General features: G+C 36.1%; 1 protein-coding gene across 2 annotated transcripts; it reads right to left on the bottom strand.

Annotated features, from left to right (window-relative positions):
- Window positions 1–48: 48 nt before the first annotated feature.
- Window positions 49–19738, bottom strand: LOC131795621 (prominin-1-A). 2 transcript variants are annotated; one of them, XM_059113203.2, is made up of 24 exons: window positions 19366–19738; window positions 17884–17948; window positions 16872–17080; window positions 16571–16691; window positions 16383–16449; window positions 15365–15448; window positions 14809–15017; window positions 14201–14275; window positions 12380–12443; window positions 11842–11918; window positions 11161–11252; window positions 10518–10670; window positions 9433–9556; window positions 8478–8575; window positions 8013–8097; window positions 7234–7380; window positions 6455–6535; window positions 5885–5971; window positions 5734–5787; window positions 5113–5193; window positions 4522–4590; window positions 3942–4031; window positions 3527–3647; window positions 49–656 (listed from the first exon to the last, which is right to left on the bottom strand). In XM_059113203.2, the coding sequence occupies exons 1-24, from the start codon at window positions 19547–19549 to the stop codon at window positions 553–555; spliced, it is 2541 nt and encodes an 846-aa protein (XP_058969186.2). In that variant the 5' UTR covers window positions 19550–19738; the 3' UTR covers window positions 49–552. The 2 variants fall into 2 exon arrangements, with proteins under 2 accessions (XP_058969186.2, XP_058969192.2); XM_059113209.2 differs by lacking the exon at window positions 49–656 and adding an exon at window positions 1996–2319.
- Between the last annotated feature and the right edge of the window lie 50 nt (window positions 19739–19788).

The following is a 19788-nucleotide window of genomic DNA, read 5'->3' as shown; positions in this document are numbered from 1 at the left end:
GGATTTTTTAATTTAAATTTTACTTTGCTTGTAATGAACTAGTTCCTTCTTGTTTTTGTTTCTCTGTACATACTTGCATTACTAGATATAAGGCCTTGATATAAAAGTTTTCACTTTGTAACAACTGAAAGGAATGCCCTATTGAAATAAAGGTAACTTTTCTATCCTTATGGCTTCACAACAGAAAAACGCCAATCATTCCCAAGATTCACAGAAAAAGAATCTCTACTTTAAATCGAGCTGAGCACGTGATAAATGCACCCGTCAATAGCCGGGCGACAGAACTGAGTGCACAAGTGTTATGCTTGTATCGTAATCTTCAGAGGTACACTAATATAGTTCTTAGTCGTTCACTTTTCTCTTTCGGTTTCAACACAGTCAAAAAAATAAATCTGATTGCAACATAATCTAACTCCATAAATATTTCTCATGCAGAGAGTCAGCAAAATTTTGGCTTGTTTCCCGTATGTCTCCGGACACGCTCACGAGAATGCGTATCCTCGTCAGATTTAAGGAGATAAGTTTATCCCATAGTAATACCGTAAATTGTGGTCAAATTTCACCTAAAGACTTAACGTCGACCAAGTTGACGTAGTTGTCTTTGATCCCCAACCCATCCAGCCATGGAAGCTCCGACGGAAAATCTGCAGAAATTCCTGTAGTAAAACAATGAGGTCTGTTAACCCTTCAATTCTGCTTCCTCGCTTAATTAAGATTTACGTAAACTCGCCATAGAACTTCACAGATCGTAATTCCAAACCTCCCTGTAAGACATTAAGTTTCTGATAGTCGCCTATGCATCATCTCCAACATAAACCTTTTAAGTGAAGTGTAAGACAAAATGATATGGTATAGTACTGCTATACAAGTACTGGAGCTTTATTTCAACTCGAAACCCGTTTCAGGGCCAAACGTAACTGTATTTGAAGCCTGTATTAGTTTCCATGTTTTTAAGAAATGTTGTTCTTGAAGGGCTTCAACAAAAGAAATGCATATTGTAGTCATTTCGAATGGGCAACAGTTCAGAAGAACAATCATGTGTCACATTTTAGGTTTAACCCTTTAATACCCATGAGTGACCAGAAGAGAATTTCTCCTTACGATTTCGATATGTCACGCAGATAAGTAATAGGAGTAAAGAAAAATGTCAATTAGGCGATTGACAGTTGATACAACACCAAATTCTCCAAACTAACATCATAAGAACTGTATAGCAGACAGTAAGGTGAATTACTAATGAACTCTTGGAAGTGAAACGGGTTAAAGAGTCCTTTATGAACTCCCTTTCCCTACAAAGCCACCTTTTCCTCAAGCCACTCGTCTGAAAGCCCAATATATCAAAAAGCCGCCTTAACACCACACCACCTAATTAGACCGTGAAAATTCCTTAAAGCTGAGGGACTGGTAATTATTTATCGCTGGGGAGGGGTCTGAGGAGTTTGGTTTGTCGCGATAAAATTTACTTAATCCCCCCCAAGTCTTTGTAATATTCCTGTGTTCCCCTTCCCCCTCCCTTTTTGACAGTTAGCCCTCCATTTCGCCTGAAAACCATGTGATCCCACAGCAGAACCACTTGTTACCAGATTCGTATGCTTGTGACTTTTAGACGATTTTAGTAGCACTCGTTTATAATAAAGGCTTTTATTGGAACACTGCTGTTTTGAAGAAACCCGCGTGCTTTAAGATTGCTCGTGACGCTAAAAGGAGTCTTATGGCCCTTAATTTACATTATTGTGTAAATCGTAGAAATACTATTAGTGTACCAAGATTCACACTTGGCAATGTTTAAGTTTACCTTAAACTTTCTTAAAATTAACTGGTCTTTACGGGATATTTTTATTCTGTGTAAACAAGTCAGTGAGCTAAAAGAAAATATTGTCATTTCAATGTCTTTTCTCACAGATGATTTTGTGTTCAGTATTCCTCTGTCAACTGCGTGGTGTTCACCACGGTATAAATGTAACGCCTTCATCAATTTTCACAACAGCCCATTCGTGGTTGTACCCTTGTTGGCAAAATTATTTATTGCTTTTGTGGAATATTACATCTCCAGAAGGCCGTCAGCTAGGCCATTAAAAACTACATACAGACCTAGTTGCTCCAGAATTCACATTACCAAGGATACGCGAAAATATTTTAACCTGCATACTAAAAAACCCTTGATAATTTATTTTCATTTTCATTTAATCACTTTTTTTTTCATTTTTTTCTTTTTTCCATTATTTCTTCGTTAACTGAAGCACCTAAGCGAAAGCAATTTCTAGGCATGATGCATCGGCCTTTCCTCGAGGCTGTGCAATTGAACCATATCTTCTGGTTCTGGAAAACAAAGTGTTTATGAAAATTAGGTTAAGAGAGTTTTAGCGAAAAGGAAAAAAAACGATGAGCATCCCCCATACCTCCATCCCACTACCCTCCCCTCCCCTCCTCTCCCTTCTCCGCCAATCCTACCCAGAAAGTATTTAATTTTCGCTAGGAACCCGCTACTGATCAGAACACCGTGTGGCTTATCTCTAGACTGAGCCTAGACTAGGGCAATGCCGGAGTTAACATACGGCAGCACCACTGAGAAATTCACCACAGCACGACCAAAGATAAGTCAATGGACTAAACACAACGCGCTCAAAGATCGATGGTATCCAAATATCTTTCATATCGCAGACTACCGGCTTACGTCCTGGCGAATTGTTGTTACCTATGTTCAACAACGCACAATATTTTCATTATGTTTGCGATTTACTTGCTGCCGATTTAAAAAGCAATGTTTTAAGTTAAGTCAAGGCTCTCTGGGTGAAATAAAAATAAAAAATTGAGACGGAAGTCTTTCAAGCGCCTTGAGAAATACCTAAATTAGAATGAGTCTTCAATCCCGGATTTAATTTATTATAAACTGTCTTCAAAAAGTGGCTGTTTCATTGCGAAATGATTGACCTCATATTCAAAACGGTAAGAAGTTAAGATCAGTGAAACCTTTGCTTTTAGCGAGCGAGCCATTGGTTTAGTTCTTATTTCCTTTTCATCACCTTTTGACGTCACGTGTGAACTATATCGTAGCAGTCATACTTATTTTTGAACGAAAATTGTCTTTTGGAGCAGTTGTCATCACCATTCATATCAAATGAGAGACACTTGCATTCTACTAGCTTAAAAACTTGCGTGATTTTAGTAATAAAACACTAACTTTGAAGAATGACCATATTGTGAATCCTTGAGGTTTCAGACGAAGAAGTAGAATTACATAATGACGTGAAATAAAATAAATGGAATGAAATTGTCCTGCACGTCCTCTAGTCGACACCACAAGACATTCATAAAACATCATCAACTGGAGAAGGAAAAAATATGGCAAAACAGCCCAAAAATATTTTGAAATCGTGTGCGAAAACTTGGCAAACCAAGACAGGATCAATTAGATCTAGAGATAGTTTGACTTATATCCCCCATTTCTTTTCTACAATTCACAACCTTGTTTGCCAGTTTACATGTGGGTTGCCATTGAAATTGTTTGACTGAAGCAAATACATACCTAGTTTGTTAAAAACTCCAGTCTTTTTCGCCCGTAAGAAATGTTTAGACGCCTTTACGCAAAGAATAATTGAGACGAGGAGTACAAGAGAACTCAGACCAGATGCTACCCATGAGGCATTCTGCATAATAACAACAACAAAAATTAGTCAATAACATCTCAGATAACAATGTTCAATTTTTCAGCTCTAATGGTTTTCGGTTAAAATGGCTAGAGAAATAAATCTTCCCGCGGGCGGAAAAAAGCGAGTACTACAGCGCTCATAATGAGGCCTGCTCGCAGGCTACTACGCAAGGTGTCTTGAACTTGTAAGGAACGTAGGAGAACCTCCATAGCAGGCTCAAGACTTCTTCATGTGTTTAAACACAGGGCTGACTCATCTTGGCAATATTTTTTCTCTTTTCCTTGCACTTACCATTCCGGCCGCATATTCAGAACATACAGATCCAGTAAACCCGTGGTATATGTTTGACAGGACTTTACACTTTCCAACGTCAAATCGGACCTACGGAATTCAAAGCCACTTTCATATAAAAGCTATTGTTTTTTTGTAAGGTCAGAACTGCACCTTAAGCCCCCCACTTCCCTCTCAATGCTGAATACTCTTCGTGCAGTCCAGTTTCCTCGTTAAAAGCCCAACAAGTTGGGAGGAGTGAGGATATTTAATCAGTTGCGATGAGGCGTTCGAGGTAACTTAATATCTCTTTCTAGATACTGCCACAAATTAAACAAAGAAAAAGGAGGACCTAACACATAAAGCTTAAAAATACAATCAACACAAGACTGAGTTGATATGCACACAGTAGTCGATTCACGGAGAGATTGAGCCGCGTTCTTTACAATCTTGAAAGGTTTCAAAATCTACGCAAAATCTAATTCATACTCTGGTGAAGTCGAACGCGGTCAAGGGAGTTACATGATAAAACGTTCAGGAATTTTCATAAGTGTAAAATACTTTCCAAAGCACTAAATACACAGATAAATTTCAAATGTACCTGACGGATGACATAGTCCAACAAATAATCCACATTACCAAACACATTGTCCCAGTGCATTGTTACCCCCTAGTAAAGCAAATATTCAAAAAGAAGCAAGTGGTCATCTTTGAGACTGGAACCAAAAGGAGCTGCCGTATAGGAGCGATGTATAATAAATTTTCGAGCAGAACACATAACAAGCAGTTAGGAACTTTAAGAGTACTGTGCTACAAAAAAATAGAACAAAACGTAAACAATAATAAAGGGCGTCTTCACTTGCCAAGAGGGCCGTGCAGCGTCTAATTTTCCAAAGTACCATTAACTTTAGGGGGCCCACAGCCATACTTTAAAATCTAAATCGAAGGGATGGCCGCGTGGGTCTTTCTAACAAACTACAACCAAATCTGTTGCGTTTACTAATATTTTCCATGTTTAATTTAAACACTATCACCTTTTCAATCTTGGATACAAATACAACAACTAAACAACTTTTTTATCGGCATTGGTAGTTATCGAAACAAACAAGAAATTGAAAGGCTCTTAATACCAAATGTCTCTTACATTCTTACAAAGCACTAGATATTCGCAACAAGAAATAGTACCACCAACCTTTGCAGCAATTGACAGAGCATCATCCTGTAAAAAGGTCGCCACTTCCTCTATGCTTTTAACAACTCTTTCGCCAGAACTCTGAAGTAAAGATACACAATTATTACTTTGTTGTACAACAATATTGACACGTACTAAAATCTTAGACAAAATTCAAGAGAAAAGGTTGCTTCTACGCCACAAACAGACGACCAGCACAAATTGTGACACGAACAAAACAGGTATAAATCCACACGTATAAACTGAATTTCTATCACGTTTAGTAAAACCTAATTCACCATGAATTCCTCGCTGCTCAGAGGTTACGAAATCGAATAGCCTAGAAGTAGGCTCTCATTGGCCCTGCGGAACGAGCGCTGAAGCCCGCGGGTTTTGAGTCAGTGAACAATGAGTGAGTGCGAGAGGTCTACGAGTGTTCTCGGGCCAGACGACCTCACAGACCTCTCGCACATTCGCTTCGCTCGGCGGCTCGAGAGGAAGCTCGTATTTTAGTCAAGAGTGCTAACTTTTACATGTTCGCATTTACGTCCTATCAGAGAATGGGATTTTTTGTTGCCTTACGATAAACATGGAGCAGAAAACCGGTACGGTCATTTTGTTACTATTGATCACTAAGCATACCAGTATGGCTTGGCCCGATTGCTGAAGATCACTTGCAAGTTTACCTAGATCTTTCTGAAAAACACAAAAAAAATCGAATAAGGTATTGCATCCACATGCCTTTCATTGAATCGATGACAATCAAATTATCAGTGAAAAGTTACACACTTACTGCCTGTTTCTCCGCTGGTTTCACATATGTTTTGTCTAGATTGTCCAGTTTGTTTGCTTCATTCGCCAACTTATTACTAACCGAAGCCTTTTGCAAAATAAAAAAATTATATTTAAGAACCAATAAAATTAAACTCCAATTGATTGAATGATTTCGAGGACACAGTATATTTCATCGGCCAAATCTGAAAAGGTCGTTCGTAGGAAAAATTCAATCAATTTTCCTTCATCTCTGAAAAACACAGACAAACAAACAAAAAAAAAAACACCAAGAAAAACCACTGCAAGCTCCTGTTGGTAGACACCCAAAGACATAACTACAAATTTGTCTTGAATTGCCATTGTCTAGGTGCCTGTAATGCCGCAATGCTAACTTCTTACATTGGGGAAACGTCATAAAAATGCCTAGTGATAGTCAGAATCGTAAGATACCAGTACAAAGGCAAGAAAATAAAACTTATCAAAACCATGGTTTTATTGATCTTTTGAATAATTGGTTGTATAATACCGCAAGTTATTAATCGAAGCTGTAATGACAAGCAAATGGTCCCGGGCAACTGTATCGACATACCTGACTTTTTGTTGTGTTGGCAGCCTTGCTGACATTGGATGCAAATGATGGCAAGGAGACAGTGACGATAGGTTTATTCACCTGGAAGTATAAAGATGTACACAGGAATGACGTGACTAAGGAACTTTTAATTCTACCACCATATGGTTGTTACGTGTATCATTAATCCAGCGATTCAGGCTATTGCTTTTTGCTTTACTTCTACATGTTTTGAGGACACCAGGATGCATGTATTGCTATTCTGGCGATTAATTCCTTTGCCTGGTCTTTATTATTCAGACGTCTGACGGTCTATTTGTCTGTCGTACATCCATCTGACCTTCTATCCACCTGTCTGTCTGATTGTTTCTACCATGTCTGTCTGCTTGTCTTTCAGTCTCCGTACCTGTTTGTTTGTCAGACTACCCATCTCTTGTCTGTTCTTTGAAACTCTTTACGGTGGCCAATTCACATTACCAATTCAGTTGACAAAACCAAAATTATCCTATCATTCCTCTGTTTGTCTGTTACAAGGGGAACCCTGAATTAAATCTTGGGAGGCTATTCATATAGTTTTTGGAGGAAGTGGGGTTGAAATTGTAGCATTTGGGATTTTGGGAGATAGGAGATTAGTTTGAGATTTCAATAACTATTTTTCAGGAGGCACAATCAACACGATAATATGGATATTTCCTCCATAAAATCAAGTTCAGTCGTGACACCATGGTGAATGACATGCCCAAGTTTATCATTAAGCATCCTATTAATTTAACAATAAAAACCTTCTGTCCATACTTAACCTGTTCATGATACTGGGTGAAGTTAATGTCTGACACCCCTGCATTCAACGAGTCATTTACACTTTTCTTGGTCTTCTCAGGAATTACTTCAGTATCTTTAACAGTTTCATTTAGTGTAGCAAACACTGCGTCCAGTTCAGGGATTCGCTAATGGCACATAAAAGAGAAAATCATGCAAAATGCAAGATTGAATTCTAAAAAACCAAACACCAATACTCAGCACACCATTTATCAACAGTCACATATCTTTGAACAGAGACTTGAAGTTCATGAAATTCAATTTCACTTCTTCAGAGACTCTGGTTAAAACAAAGACTTAAATGAAATAGTGAACCTCCCACTTTTTAAGGACGAAGTAACTAACAGGGGCAATAGGATGAATCTAGTTCTTATGAAATTCATAAGATTACATTTTGTAGAGGATTAATGTGCAATTTGAGGAGAAACGCCATATCAATGCAGACAATTAAGGCACTCGTTATCATTATCTGACTATCACAAATATTGATACCATTATCTCTATTAGCTGAAGCCCTAACGAAGGTTCACAGCTTACATTAACATAATGAGAGAAAAAAACTGTCCCTTCCAAAATCCACTGATATTCTTAACCTGTAGAAATCCACACTAGCCTTATTCAGACAACTAATTAATTAAGTCCAAACCAAGACACAAACCTGCACTCAAGCATTATAAATACTAATCTGGTGTGTTTAAGTTCCTTGAACATGTGACCACACAAACAAACTTAATTTTCTTTGTTGTTGCTTGAAACTTACATCTTTGTAGTTAAGAACAACAGAGAGATTGAACACATGGTCCATCTTGAGAACATCCCAAGGAGCTTGATTTTTGGAACATTCACTGTAAGTTCACACAAGACAGAGTAACACATTATTAGTCTTCATTATCCTGTGAAACATGAGCCTCAAGTGAAATGTGAAAAGCCAATGCAAAGGGGGGGGGGGTAGGGGGCAGGGGGCAGGGGGAGGGAGTGTACAGGAAGAAATGGAAGACTGTCTGTGGACTTCTTTGAAGTGACATAAATGCAATTCCCTGCTTCTCCAGAAGTGGAAAATTTCAATGGGTTAACTATTAATAAAATAATTGTCACCAACATGCACAATCAAAAATATTTGATGGAAGACAAAGTCAAAGATGAAGATGATGATCCACTCAAAGACAAAAGATGCTTTCAGTCTTTCATAATTTACATGTTCATGTACATGTACTAGAAAACTTACCTAAGCACTCCAGACACAGTCAATGGAATATTTCCATCATTTAGGATCATTTCACTCAGCAAGTACTCTCCTCCCATAAATTTTGGGTCATCTATAGTCTATGAAAATTATTATGCATAAATGGCTAGATAAAATTGAATGCATCAATCAATTTAAATTTAAAATTTTTTTTAGAGTGAACCTCCGGGCATTTCAACTTTTTAAGATTGGTAAGTGCAGATTCCTGCCCCCACGCCAAAATTGCATTTAAACACCCAACAAATGATTCAGAATTTAGCAAAGCCACATAACAGTTTTTGGTGCTGCTGTGGGGTTCATTGCATGTAAGTATCATTCTTCATTGTGAAAAAATTTTCTTATAAAAGTGGACTCTTTACAAATACCTTTCAATTCCTCCATATGTGAAATAAAACACTTATGTTCCACTGTCTCCAGGCAAGGTTCAAATTCCCCACCCCCAGTGCACAGACAACAGTCAAATGCCCATGGGTTGCTAAGGGAAGGGGGGGGGATGTTAAAGCTTTGAATTGATTAGCACATAAATTTGCACCCAAATCCAAATCATTTGGGAACATTGCTTTGCTTAAGCTGCCAAATCATCAATTAGTTTAAAAAATAAAAAAGGCAGCTACTTCAAAAGGTACAACAAGCCAACAAAGGTTGGTATGACAATAATATTATTATTTTGACAGGAAGTAAGTTAATCTTCCAACTTCCAATCAAAGTACATGTCCAATGCCTTGTTTAGGTAACATGTTTGAAAGCACAGAGCAAGTAGTAAAACATCTAACAAAGGAAATGACAACAAGATAGTTAAAGAAAAGCTACCAGAAATTTCAATTACTCACAAGAAAGTGAGAAGAGAATTACCATCATGAGAAATCCTTTTATGCTATTTGATATAATAAGGCTAAAGTATACACATGGGTAGAATGAATCTGCACAAAAGTAATACCTTTTCAAGAAGCTTATAATCAGGTATGCCATCACAAACAACCGCTATATTAGCTCCCAACATGAAGGTGATACCAGTCAACAAATTAAAGAGAAATGCAGAAAAAAAGAACAAACCAGCAGCTCTAGAATGGGAAAAATGGTCAGATAAATATTATAATTTACCTATAATCTTAACAATGTTCAACCTGAATTTTGTATCTCCTTTAGTTAGTTTAGATCTCTAGGTAGTTAATAATACAACTCTAGTTCATAATCAGAAATAAAGAAATGACTGTTAAATTGAATGAATGTGCAAACAGAAAACCAATGAATAGGGTTGTGATATATTCAGCACATCAACATTTATCTTTTGGTAGCATATTAATAAAAATCATAAGTTCAGAGCCTCCTTAAATCAGAAAAAACCAATGAAATTTAATGTTCTGTAAATACAGAAATATGCTGAAAACAGTTCAATAACAACAAAGTTTGGGGTGTTTTGTAGAGGATAGAGTAAACTGTCCTACCATTCTCTAACAAAGCTTGCAATCAAAGCTTACATATAATTGTTTATTTTCATAACACAATTATAATTGAAGCAACAACCCAAAACTAATGGTTGCATGTATCCTTAGACAAAAGGTGTTAAAGATATGAGGGATGCCTTGGAGTTTTTGAAAATACAAGTAATTTCATAGATTAGGAAAAGATTCCAAGTGACCCCAACTATAATAGACAACTAAGAACTCTTCTATCAGCCAGGACCTCAGAAAAAGTTTCCAAGTGCCATTTGGCTGAGACAAAACCATTAATACCAAGCAGAATAGAAAATTGAAACTCAGGGTAGAAGCATGAGATTAAATGGAAGTAATTAAGAAGCAATCAAATGATTTTTTTCTTGCAATTTGTATTAAAACGAGTTTTGAGTTACTCATTGTTCAAAGATCACAAGTTCCACTCGTGGACAGTCTTTGATAAAGCAATTTGAGCTTTTTCACAATTATTCCTACAGTACAGTAGTTGAAATTTAACCATTTGATCACATACAAGTACATAAGTTATACTTTAATAATGAAATGGGTTGTCAAAGTATCCTCAACTTACCCTAACATAAGCCTTCCTGCCCCGTGTGAAAGATTACTTCTACTACTGGGTGTATCATAACTTAGAGAACCACACAAGCCCATTACCACAACAATTATCAACAGCAAACCATCCAACAGAGATAGGATTCCTATCAAAACAAAGGCTATATGCCTGACAGAAGAAAAGATAATCAACAAGATAAAATTAATTATTTTCCGTTTTTATCTCTTTCTTTCTCTCTCCTTTTTGCCCCACATTTCATTCACATCATGTCTGAGTCATGAAGCCCAATCCAAAGAAATTGAAAGGTCTTATAATTACTATAATTATAGGTAAGTTGTCTACAGTCTACACTGTATCTCCCGTTAGCTTCTCTTCAAACCCACTAACACATTCTTATACAACACTGAATTGTTCTGTTTTTCCCTCTGTGAAGCTAGCTCAATCCTTAAATTTAACACTGGAAAGTAACAGAACAGTTTTGCACCCAAAACATTCAGTTTTGGACAGATACAACATTGCATAAAGGTGGAGAGAGAGAGAGAGAACCAAAGGAGAAATGTAAAGTGTCAAGATTTCCAACAAAATTACATACACCCTATAGCAGCGAATACATGTATACAGTTATACAGAATACAGGATACATGTATACATACTGTACCTATAGTTGTCATATTTGGATAGCAATCCATCTGGACTGAGATACTTCTCATCTACATCATCTCTGATCGGAAACAGAGTATCTGCAATGTACTATCATAACAACAACAAACAAATTTAAAACACCTCACTTCACATGCACCTTGTAATGTTATTTCTTTTTGTGGGAACATTAATCATTTAGGGGACACTAAGGTTACTGCAATCAACTACAATCCCACAAACCCTAGTAACAGGCTAGTACTGAGGTTACCTTTGACCCCACAGCATGCAGCTAAGAACCAGCAGCTAATATTCCCATAAACAAAAACAGTTTTAACCAACTCTGGCCAGATGGAAGTAAGATTCATGAACATATCTGAAATTTTCAAATGATTTATAAGACCTGTCTTGAGCAAGAAAGAAAAATAACTTGACCCTGAGACACTTTTCTAGTTCAAAGACTTAAGACATGAACAAGGTCCTGTAAAAAGAATACTGTACATTGCAATCCAAACTCAGAGTCAAAATAACAATGGAATAACTACCCCTTCCTTATTAGAATTTCATGGTGCTCAAAGGGAATAGGCCAAGTCCAAAAAAAAAAAAAAAAAGGTGAAGGGCAGAACAACTATAACCAGATAACTTCAAAGAAGGTGTAGAAATAAAACTATAATGTTCTAGTTCCCTGGCTAAAAATTACCTTATTAATGTCATCTCTAAAAGGCTGAACAACATCCACTGGCATATCTTTTATTTTGGAAGTAAAATTCTGAAATTCTGTAGACAACAATTTGTTGCATCTTTGAGTGATATGTGATCTCTAAATTCAGTGTTCAAAGTCCAACTTTCACTATATTTTGACCCTTCAACTACTTAAAGTGATAAGCAATTCAACATGATAATTCTCCCCTCTGGCTCCCACATATATATTACAGGGAGAGTTACATGGGTGATCACTTTGGAGAGTTTAAGGGTCGAGGATTCAAGGATTCAGTAAATGCTTTTTTCTTTTTTTTTTGTTTCAGAATTTAGTTTCTGTAAGTTCTTTATCCTAATGCTAAGTTTGCTTGTTTGTTTTTTGTTTTTGAAACAGATTAAGAGCTTTCTTTCTATATCTACTGGCAAAAATACATGTACAAGACAGCTCAGTGGTCAAGCAAGCATATATTATATAAAGTTGTTTTTAAGTGTAGCATTACATCACATACAGGAATTTTCACACAAGTCTTATTTCTTACCACTGGTTAAATTTGTAGTCAAGTTTTGAACTCTCTCAGCCATGTCCTGTAGAGACTGGTTACCCTATTTTGATAATGGAAGAGAACATGGTTCACTTATGACCTCCTAACCACAACCACAAAGTTCTAGTGACCAATAGCTATAAGTAAACTGGTCTGAGAATTTAAGAGATAAAAAGGTTGCAGTCACATTCAGTTTCTGAGTGATTGTTTTATCACTTTAAACTGATGACCTTAGATTAATGTAAATTAAGGTAAATTAATGAATTGCAAAAACTTTATAAATGGTTTTATGTCAGTCAGGATACTTCACTCCTTTTTCCCCAAGAATGTAAAAAACAAATTCAGTGATATAATTGGTCTGTATTACTGTAAAGATTTTCAAATCCCCTACTGTATTCTCAGGCACCCTTTTGCAAGTTTTTGCTCTTTTGTTCACAAGATTGAATCAGTTTGTACCCAAATTTAAGTTTAAAAATAGTACAAAACACTTTAATACAAAAAAAGAATGAAATTTTTAGTTCAGTTTCAGGTTTAAACAATTAATATGGTAAATATGACTGAGTGGAGTCCAATTTGGTCTGTAATCACTCAAGTGATTCATGAACTTGGAAAACCATAAAGCAGGAGTCAGATTTGTTCATCACAAGTATAATTACAGACAGAATTGGACAACACGAAGTCCTATTAACAATTAATCAAAACTATGACAAAATTTGAAGAGAAATTCAATAATTTGGTTATATGTTTTCATAAAAACACAACAGTTAACTAAGCAAAATATTTGTGACCCTCCACGGGAAAACAGACACTAACGCTTTTCCGTTTAAGCTGTAAAACCGTTTACTATCCGTTTATATCCGTTTAAACGGTTCATGAAAGCGTTTAAGCGGTTTGCTCATCCATTTAAAAAAATTTGCATCCGTTTAACGCTTTAGCTAAAACGTTTAAGCGGTTTGCTCATCCGTTTAAAAAAATTTGCATCCGTTTAACGCTTTTGCCAAAACGTTTAAGCAGTTTGCTCATCCATTTAAAAAAATTTGCACCCGTTTAAAAAAATTTGCATCCATCAACACTCTAGCAGAAACATTTAAACGGTTTGCTTACCCGTTTAAAAAAAAAAAGCTATCCGTTTAAAGTTCCACGGAAAGCTTTGGACTGTTTGCCTATCATTCTGTTATAGGCAGTTCGAAGTATCAATGTTACGTTCGCTCGATACTCGCCGGTTCTTGAAATACAGAAAGACCGTATCTTATTTTGGTTTTATCTTTTGCGTGATCATAGTAAGCGAGTTTCCATCGCATCCTTTGACAAACAAGTTAATTTGAAATATCCGTTTGTAAAAACCAAGAGCATCGAGCCAATTGCAATGAAGCCATTCATTTGACCATGACCCTGCCATCGACTTTGTTCAATCAGACAACAACGCATACACATGATGCATACTGACCACTTACCCAGGCACAACATGTAAACTGTCCAAATACATTGTCAAATTACTAGCATGACACATACACTGTCCTATTAGTGAAATTTTGTTATAGTTTTGATTACAGTGTATATCAGTTATTATACTTAGACAGCTTCCCTCTAACACATTTTTAAGGCCCTAATCACAGGCCTTGATCACAGTGTTTCCATTGCAAATAGCTCTCATAACCACACATAAAATATAAATCATAACCTTGCCTAGGTACAAGTAAAATATTTAGCACCTGAAAACTTAAGAAATCACCTTGAATATAAATGAAAATTGTTAAATTATTATCAAGACTTAACATATGAATTTGTAACAATAGTTGTTAGAGTTTAAAATTGTACCTTTGCAACATCATCTCCAAGACCACTCTTTGCCACATCCTCTATTTTGTTTTGGCTATCAGTAACATTGGGGACCTAGAAATAATAAGACTGCACTCAGTTGTATATGATACACTTCTTTACTACCATCTTAAAAAATTGAACAAACAAGGAACTTTTTGAAGGTGGCATGTTGTAGGATGGCAAGGAAAAGCTTCGGGGCACTAAATAAAGCTAATTTGTCACTAAACACTTTAAATTTACCCACAAAATGACTCACTTAATTCTCCCTGAGATACACAGGATAAAGTCTAAATTAACAGTAATTAGCTGAACAAAAAAAAATTTGCCTGACTGTATTAAAAGTACATACAAGATTTAAAAAAATCCAGATATTCATTTAGTAATAATAGTTCATTAAAATCATCTGATTTTATAGAGAATGCTTTCAAGGTCACATAGCATCCATGTGCCAGATTTACTCTTGTGTTGCACTATCATTTATATGTACAATGAACAGTAAATGTGTATTTCATTGACATCAAATTACTATTGTGACAGTCATATCTTGAACAATAATTTTTTGTTACAATTAATAAGTGAAAGTTACGATCTACAAAATCACACACCTTGTTAAAGTCTGCTTCAGTTTCCACATCCTTACCAAATGGGATTTCATCACAAAGACTGCTTCCTCCACTACTTTTACATTCAGTATGAATGGCCTCCAATGCTTTTTGAATGGAAATTAGTTCATTTTGAATGTGGCTGCTTTTTGAGATTAGGGATGACTTTGCATCTGCTATCTCCCCAAAAAGCTGTGCGGTCTGTTTCACAGCTGATAATAAAAGAAAGTAAATTGTTTTTAGCTGCATTAGGAATTCAGGAAACCAAAAACCTGGGAATACTTAATTCTTCACTACCCCTCCACACCCCAACCCCTTCCCAGCCTAGCTTAAATTTGATGACAGATGACTCTGTCTAGACCAAAAAGAAAAAAAAGAAAAAACAATTGACAGCACTCCAAGCTACACTTTTTCCCAAGCTGCAACTTGCAGAAAAAAATCATAAAATAGTTACCAGAAACAAAATTCTGGTTGCCAAAAAAAGAGATTAAGCAATATAATGTGTAGTATCATATGAAAATTCCTTTTCAGGAATATGGGCACCATAATGTACATTTACCTTGATCAACATCTTTAACAGCAGAGTAGAGTTCTTGAAATACAGGTGACTGTATTATAGGAACAACTATATCTCTTCCCATTGCTAAACAAATTGATAAATTAACACTATGAATCCACTTTTCAACACTGTTCCAGGTTACATTTAAGTGTACTACAAAACAATAAAGCAAATATAAGGTGTTTCTACAATTGTATGAACTAAATGAACACTTGAATTACATTATATAATTAATATGTAACCTTTTTCTTAACTTTTTGTTGGAGAAATACTTTTTGTTATATACAATCTAGGAGACAGGAATAATTACAACAAACTTTACAAAAACTCTTAAGAATACTGTTAGGAAGTCTTTGCCTCCACCAGGCATCTTTGCTTTGACACCCACAAAGTACACAGTATCTCTTGATAATATTGTCTGGTGTAGTAACTTAACCCTTTAAATCCTAACTTCAGTATGCATATTCTCCATACATTTTTTATACATTTCCTAGGGTGCTGACTAGGAGAATTTGTTAAACAATCAAAAGCTTCTCAAGTTGGTGGTCAGTTCCTTTATTCTCCTGACCTAAATGTTTGATTCAGGGGTGATATGGTGAGGAGAAATTAGATGCCAGTCACTCAAGGGCTATGGCTGTACTACATAAATGTAAATTTGTGTTCCACTTCTAACTCTATTAAAATGGGCAATTGTGCTTACTCATCATTGTTAGAGTTCTAAAAGTAAAACATACTGTAGTGATCCTGGCCTAACCTCTGACTGGGACAACTCAATCAGAAAGTATCATATCCCAGGAAAAATTCTAACTGGGCTAAAAGTTTCCAAAGTAGAAGTAGTAGAGGTTTCTGGCATTTCTGACTAGTCACAAAGGAATTCTGGATTTCAGAACTGCCAGATTAGTTTTTAGTCAGAATCACTAATTAATATACTACATCCTAAAAATCCTCCAGAGGTCAAAAAACTTATTTTACACTATATCCATTACCCAAATGTATGACCTATGCCCACAAAACTCACCAATAACTGCATCAAACAAAATGTCAATTGTGGGAACAGCTTCTTGAAGTAATATGTGATTTATTTCCTGAAATTTTTAAATAGTATATTTACACAGGTCACTTTTCAGCACAATTAAGTATTGTACCAGTATCAAACAAGCCCATCATGAATACACAGATTCATGAAATGTATAGTTTATCCCTTACCTGAAGTAAATTGCCTGTGTAAATTTTGATATCACTAAATGAGTCATTCCACACTGTTCTTGCATGTGGGATACTGTCATTCATATGAATACTTGAAGCTAGAATAAAGCCACCTGAAATACTGCAAGACATAAAATAGAGCAACAAAAAAATTTATTATGTGGGCTGATCAATAAAGCTGATCAATGGAAGATAAACTGTTGTGTCAGCAAATGACATAAAAGTGACCCAACATGGACCTCAATTTATTTGTAAACAATTAAAGCAAAAATGAAGAAAACATTTAAAAACTCAAACTTACATCAGTAAAGATGCACAAAGAAGAATTCCAGCAGAGTATGCTATTCGTTCTTTTGCAGGATGCTGTTTGAGTTCATCATCATATATAATGCCACCACATTTTCCTCTGCAACGACAACAGCAAAAGACTAGGCCAATAATAGGGATAACCAATGCAGCAATCAAAGAGAGGGAAGCCAGCACTATCAAAGGAACTTCATAGTCAATCACCTGAGAAAGTAATAAAACAAAAACACTGCTGACCACATCATACAACAAACAATCACAATGATAAAATTCTTCTATGGGCTTTGTCAGTAACACTTGTCAGTATTCTCCAGCAGCACCAGTCACCAGAGTTTTCACTGGTTACAGTACTTGTTTCTGAAACACTGGCTGCTTTGATGTAAAAAATGGTGAAAGAAGTTCCTTGAACTGCCATTTATTTCAACCTTTGCTTTGTTTCCTATATACTCAGAGAGACTGATTAAAACTGGAAAAAAAATCACTAAGTAAAAGCAATGGGAATAGATTTTAAAGGAATAGATGCTTGTATCCTAGGGGAAGTCACTTTTTTACCACTGGCTAATCTTTCATCACAGCTTCCTTCTGAAAGACCTACTTTTTCTACCTGTAAATAAGATAAGTTATCCTTGCTATTTCAAGAATAGTTTTTGTCTTAACTAAAGGTAAATTTATATGTAATCAGCACATTTTGGTCTTCATGTGCAGCTCACTCAAGACTTGTAAAAAGAGGCTACAGCCATTTGCATAGTGGCTGAACAGCAAAGGGAAAGAAAGTCCTTGTATGAGGGAAAACCTATGAAGTTAAAAGTAATTATACTTCTTTGAGATATTATCGGGAAGCTATACATTTAGAAACAACTTAAGCAATGGTTTTTAAAACTTACTTTTTCAAGGTGGGTAAGATCTTTTGTTTTACAAAATTTTTCTATGACATAAAATTTGCATGAAGCTTTTTATAAAGTATAACCTCTTTCAATTTTAAGTGAAAGTTAATTGGTTTCACAAACCTCAGAGATTTCTGGGGACTTTCCTCCTTTACCAAATGCATTACTAAAGGTATTTCCAATAATTTCTGCAAAAAACCAAAGAGGAGGTATATATTTACTTAAAAAATAGATTCAATGTTGCTGTATGTCTGTTTGGTAAGATCACAAATGTGGTGTGAATGAAAAAGTGGCACAAGAGAGGCAGCCACATGAGTCACTGATGTTCCTTCCAAATTTTTGCGTCATATGTGAGCTATTACTGAACTTAATGGGATCTAGTTGTTTTGTATTATAAAGAGGCAAAATATTTATGGTGGTGTCATCCTTAACATGTATATCTCCTCCAATAGTTCATGAGTAATCAACAGTAAAATTCAACTTATTAAAATATAAATGTAGGTAAATTGCTGTGATTTCAGAGACAAAAACAAAAAACCAATCAGCATTTACTTTCTGTTATTAACTGTGAATGAAAATGAAGGGAAATAGCCTGCCGAACAGGCGTGATGTTGGCAAGTGAGTGCTCAGTATTTTCTTGGTGAAAATTATTGCTACCATCTTTGATTTTAAAAGCAGTAGAAGGTCGGAAAGAGAAAAGATTTTGATTTTCAACTCATCACCTCCACGTGTCAGTATTGGTCAGAAGACAAATACTTCTTAATTTGAAATAGACTCTACAAAGTGGACACTAGGATGGATGATATACAACGTTCAGGCTCATCTAAATCCGAGACGGCGTCTAGTTGTCGATCGAGAAGCACGTGCTACGTTTTAGAAACAAACTTAATGAAGAAGTTTGCCGCGGATTTATCTTTGCAAATCTTTTTAATTCACTATATCTCTTGGTAAGGTTATGATGAAACGTTCTAGTCACCAATTTGGCGACTAACTTTGAAAAATTTAGTCGCATTGGCGCCTGTATTAGGCGCAATTTCACGCCCTGAATAAGCGGTCGAAACGTTGTTTAGTAAAATATTTTTCTTCGTTCGGATTGAATTACCATAATCCTGGAACAAAGGAACAACTACCCAATAAAAAACTAGTTTAAAAATATTGAAACTGAAATCACTTAAAAATATAACATTTGAGTAAAAATTAGGACGTAACCTTTAAACTAGTTCGTTCACTGTGTAGCCTAAGTTATCATCACAGCGAAAGTCAACGCGTTCAATGTAAAATGTTGCCAGCTTTAAAATCCTAATCTTAAGAATATATTTACCTAACCGCATAACGAGAAGAAAACTGTTAGACTTTGTGCAATATTTAAGCGCATGTCTTATTCCGAAGGATAGCAATTGCCTTGCAGCACTACATTCGAGAGGCAGCACACTTATGAAGTGATACTTGTATTTGCACAAGCGCGGCTATGATTCTGTGGACAGCATCCCATTCAAAATATGGTCCAGTTTAACGTGCCTTGTGTAAACAGCGGCTTAATTTTCGGGTAGAAAAGGTCAAAATAGTCACACACACGATAGCAGTACAGTTGTAAACGATCCTTACCGTAAGGCGCTTGATTTCTGAGCGTCAAGGCGATGTCATTTGCAATACTTGTAAGACCGTTCAAACTCCAAGAATCCTCTTCGCTTTCTAAACTGTAAGGCTTTCCTTGAGGAAGTGGGGGGAACTCCATGTCACAGCCAACATAATTTGCACAGAACAGACAAAATATCAACCATGTCCTCATTGCGGGAAACCGCTAGAGACTGCCGCCTTGATTGGAAAGCAAGGGTGATCGCTTTTTAAGTCTCTAAGTTGAGGCTTGGCCAGTCGTCATGGTGGATGAACATAGAACCGCAAGTTCGCTAACTGGGCCAGGGCAGATAATTTATTACTGCGGTGTAAACATATTTTTGAAGCAATTCAACCAATGACATTTTGGAAAATACTTTTGTTTATTTGCACAGAAACTGAGGAACATCTGTC

The sequence above is a fragment of the Pocillopora verrucosa genome, chromosome 4, assembly GCF_036669915.1.
Source record: "Pocillopora verrucosa isolate sample1 chromosome 4, ASM3666991v2, whole genome shotgun sequence".
Taxonomy (NCBI): Eukaryota; Metazoa; Cnidaria; class Anthozoa; order Scleractinia; family Pocilloporidae; genus Pocillopora; species Pocillopora verrucosa.
Note: the sequence above shows the minus strand (reverse complement) of the source record. Positions and strands in the feature narration are given on the sequence as shown.

What these genes read in the sequence shown, in the direction of transcription:
- LOC131795621 (XM_059113203.2), bottom strand. Translation starts at nt 19,549, where the DNA reads ATGAGGACATGGTTGATATTTTGTCTGTTCTGTGCAAATTATGTTGGC. An exon ending in TCCAAATATGACAACTATAG is followed by an intron (nt 10,671 to 11,160) that starts GTACAGTATGTA and finishes TTCTTCTGTCAG; the next exon opens with GCATATAGCCTTTGTTTTGA. An exon ending in TGGAGTTTTTAACAAACTAG is followed by an intron (nt 657 to 3,526) that starts GTATGTATTTGC and finishes GTTTTACTACAG; the next exon opens with GAATTTCTGCAGATTTTCCG.